General features: G+C 32.2%; 1 protein-coding gene across 1 annotated transcript in view; it reads right to left on the reverse strand.

Moving 5' to 3' along the window:
• LOAG_18101 (hypothetical protein) overlaps positions 1-2540 on the reverse strand; it is a 5423-nt gene extending 2883 nt beyond the window's left edge. Inside the window, exons 1-5 of the mRNA XM_020450769.1 lie at positions 2357-2540; positions 1738-1996; positions 1066-1161; positions 643-782; positions 136-242 (exon numbers count right to left, since the gene is read on the reverse strand). Of these exons, the coding sequence (XP_020305515.1) occupies positions 136-242; positions 643-782; positions 1066-1161; positions 1738-1996; positions 2357-2526 (772 nt within the window). The 5' untranslated portion in view covers positions 2527-2540. The remainder of the gene's footprint in view (positions 1-135; positions 243-642; positions 783-1065; positions 1162-1737; positions 1997-2356) is intronic.
• Positions 2541-4185: the final 1645 nt, after the last annotated feature.

Genomic DNA, 4185 nt, shown 5'->3' on the forward strand with positions numbered 1-4185 from the left:
TATATATATATATATATATATATATATATATATATATATATATATATATATATATATATATATATATATATATATATATATATATATATATATATATATATACATATATATATAGCAAAAAAGAATCACGCATACCAGGATAGAGAAAACCTGCATCTGGCTGCTCCATGCATTGAACAAACAATCTGTTGAGCTGATCAACAATTCCTGTCGATAATAAATATTTTGCAGTTGATGTTTTCCTGAAGGAAAAGGTCATTAAGTTAAACAGCTAAAAATAAGGTGGAAAAAAAGAACATAAACATGCTTTTTTGAATCCGAACATTTCTTTACGAGATCGAAGATTTGAGAAATTGAATCAGTCGTATGCTAACCTGTTCTTTTTTAATGAGATAGAAATACCAAAAGAAGTCGATACATCAACAAACTAAAACGGATGCACTCATCAAAATGATTTCTTACTACAAATTCAAGCATGTCATGAGACCATTTACAGTGGACCATTTAAACGGATAGTTTGGACACTTTGGATAAATAAAAAGACAAGGAATTTTTTTAGTTACAGGCAGTAAAATAAATAAAACAGAGCTGAAACTTTTTATCAACATAAATTTGTTTCCTATTAATAAGGAAAAAACTAACTGAGAAGCACCATCAGCAAACATTTCCACAGCATTGATTTGGATTAAAATATCAGTAGATCCAAGCTCTTCCGCTAATCGAGTGATCAAATCTCCGATTTTAGGCAAATCATTTCCTGCCTTCATCACCAAAGTTGTTACCTTAAAGATTTCTAAATGGAAAGCTATAGTAGAACTGCCATCTCGTTTTGTACTTGGTTTTCAACCAATCATGCTTTTAATGATATGAAATAGTGGCACAAAATTAAGTTCCAAAAACTATGGAGCTGTCTGTTATCATAACACGAATAGTGCATTTACAATATAGCGATCAAAGAAATATCACGATCAAAGAAGTGATTTTTATGCGAATTAGTGAACGTCACCTAAAACAGTTTTTCAACTTTTTCAATGTATGATATTTCAGTGTTGCGAAAAAACAAACCTGATGTACTCGAAACCGAACTTCAGCACGCTTTGAATTTAGTTGATTCAATAGCTCATCTTGCACCAGTTTCAGTGGAGCGAAGCGTGTCAACAGCTGAAAAATAAAATACTGTTGAAAAATACTGTCGTATAGTGGCCCATTAATAAAAGAACTGCTAATATGTTGGATTAAATTGATTGGTTCTCCGATTAATATCATAGGCCTCTTACATACAGATCCATGTAAAGTTGTCTTAAAAAAAAAAAATTCTGGCAAAATTTTAAGACGACTTTAATTAACTTGGAAACATAGTAATTCTAACAACACCAAAGTACCAGGTATAAAGTCGTTTAGGATGTCCTATTATAAGCCAAACTGTGCTTTGCCTAAACGAGTCATCAAACGCATTAACACCAAAATATCGAAACACAAACATATGTTGAAGAGCCATGAAATGCGCCTAAGCACCTCCAAAGTCTACTGTTCCCCCTTGTATTCTCTACTTGTATCAGTTATACGATAAATATTGAACGAAATTTTAGGAATTCTGAAAATTTTGACAAATCCTCATAAGTCCCTATAATCCTGATGTAAATGTTTTCATTTGGTATTTTCATAATCCAAACATGGAAAAACTTCAAGAAAATTCTTGCCAAATTTTTTTTCTGAAAAGAAAAGACGCAAACATACAACAGCTATCGATCCAGCACAATCGAAATCACAAACTCTTCGTGCAAATGCGATTGTTACAGCTATGTGTGAATTGGAAAGTATTTCATAGACTTCATCTATATGTCGTATGTAATAATCGACAAGCACGTCAACAACCCTTGGATGGCTATTGTTTATTCCATTCAAAACCAGGATTTGGTGTTTCTCAGTTATAGAAACTATGCCAACAGTATCAAGAATACAAATGATCAAGTCCTTCAAGTCCGGAAATGCATCCCTGAAAATACTTTCAATATTTTAAAATAGGCAAGACACTTTTTCTGCATACCCATAGTAAAGGATAAGAAACTTTGTTGAGTAACCATAACAATGAATGAAACATTTTACAGTTGTTTTGGTATATATTACAAAGAGTACCATTTTTTTCGTTAACTATAACATGCAAAGCATTACGAATATGTGCCTACAACAACACGCAAATACTTTGTATCTACTGTAATGATGTTCAACTCATTTTTTGATCAGCCATAATAGCAAGATATTCCGCAGTTTATTCATATCAATCAATAGTGTAAATTTTTATGGTCGCAAAGGGTTCATGAAATCCCATGCGCGAAAGTTAGTTTCGCAAACGTACCAGTCAATACGCTCCATATTATGAGAAAGCAACTTTTGGAGCATTTCGATAGCTTTCATTTCTGTACGTTCTGTTACCAAACGCTGTTTCATCTCGTAAAATGTGTCAACGTCATACGTTGTATCACTTGTCGATGACTCCTCAGTGGTTTCCGCGTTGTTATCTCGCATCTTGCCTGTAATTTATTTCCCCTATTCGACATTAATTCACGACAAATGGCAATTTTTTATCAGTGAGAAAGCTAGTAAGACCATCTAGGAAGCAATATTCAATATTGAGAACAACGATCTGGAAGTATCAATCGCAATCAAAAAAAACTATTCAGATTTCCGAAAAAGGATCAATTACGAAGAACAGGGAGAGAGAGAGAGAGGAAGAGAGAGAAGGAAAAAAAAGAAACAATACGAGGAGTAATACAGAAGAGGTAAAAGCATTTGACCCCTTTGCTCTAACTAAATACTATTCCAGAATAATTCTGGACATCCTTATGCATCCAAATCAAAGCCATTGTGGGAAAGTTTTAAAATCAAATTTGGACCTTCACTCGACCTTCCAATGTGCAAACAAAATATCAGCTTAAAAAATAAACTGAAACTAATCCATCACATACCTTTAACCATCATATCTTTCTACCTATATTATTCCTTTGATCTAATAATATCCTTCAATGTCTAACTTAAATGCACTCTAACAATATTATCAATCTTTGTTGTCTCTCCACCCTTCATACATCCTAATTCGATCTTTTTCCAACATTCCCATATTCAAATCAAATTCATCTTCTTGCGCGCATAAAACGGAACAGCAAACAAGCTAGCAATAAATAGTATCTCTGTGTTCCTTGTAAAGTCATACAATCTATCTTCTGCTCTCTCAATCACTGCTCATTAAAGTCTCAAATCCTATCAATCCCCGTACCCCTCCCCGACCAACATGCTATCTCCATTCGCCGCCCACGCCAGCAAACACGTCATCCACCGATCAAACCAGTCGTGAATCAAACCTTAGAGAAAGAAACCAGTTTCCCGCTATGAAATTCTTCAGTCGCGATATGAAATAGCAGACGTCTGAACCAAGTCATAAAATTTTTCAATTCAAGTTATATCTGGAACGAACTCATTATTATCTGGATAACAATTATAAAATTGAATTTCATATTTATGAAATAGATGACTGTAACGACATTGTGTGTATTGCAGCGTTGCAAATTGATTTTAAATTAGCTTATAAAAATTTGTTGACAACTACTTGATTAAAAATTGTATTTGAATCAGTGGATAACAGAAAGTTACAAAATGTAAAGAGGAAAGAAAATTATTTTCTTGAGGAATGGGACAACATACGACTTAATCTGAGGTAAAATTAAAAACGCAGTTTTAAAAAGTTTATCTTTGGTTAGGTGAAATAAGTGTTTTAATTTTTTGCAGAATGGTCATCAAAAATAAGTTTGGCAGTAAATTTTGGGAAATGGAAGTTAAAATTTAATTACATTCTTTTCTGGGAAATATGCATATATGTTTCTTACAATGAACATTTTTTCTTTTGACTTTTTTCAAATTAATTATTTGCAATCATTTCCAGTTTATTTTTTATTCTTTCTTTCTTATTTCTTGTTGCATTAGTATCATCCTTGGTTTAGCGTCACACTCAGGTAACTTTATCATTTGTCATTCAAAGAATTTTTTTGAAAATAAATTTATCCATTTTTTAAGCGAATGAAACTAAAAATGCAAATACAAATGTAAAAATTCAAATAATGTATCCGTCAAAACTTTTCTGTTTTTTAGTGGCCAAAATGAGGCAAATAGAAAATGTAAAAAAAAACTTTT

Source organism: Loa loa (assembly GCF_000183805.2).
Source record: "Loa loa unplaced genomic scaffold supercont3.195, whole genome shotgun sequence".
Classification (NCBI taxonomy): Eukaryota; Metazoa; Nematoda; class Chromadorea; order Rhabditida; family Onchocercidae; genus Loa; species Loa loa.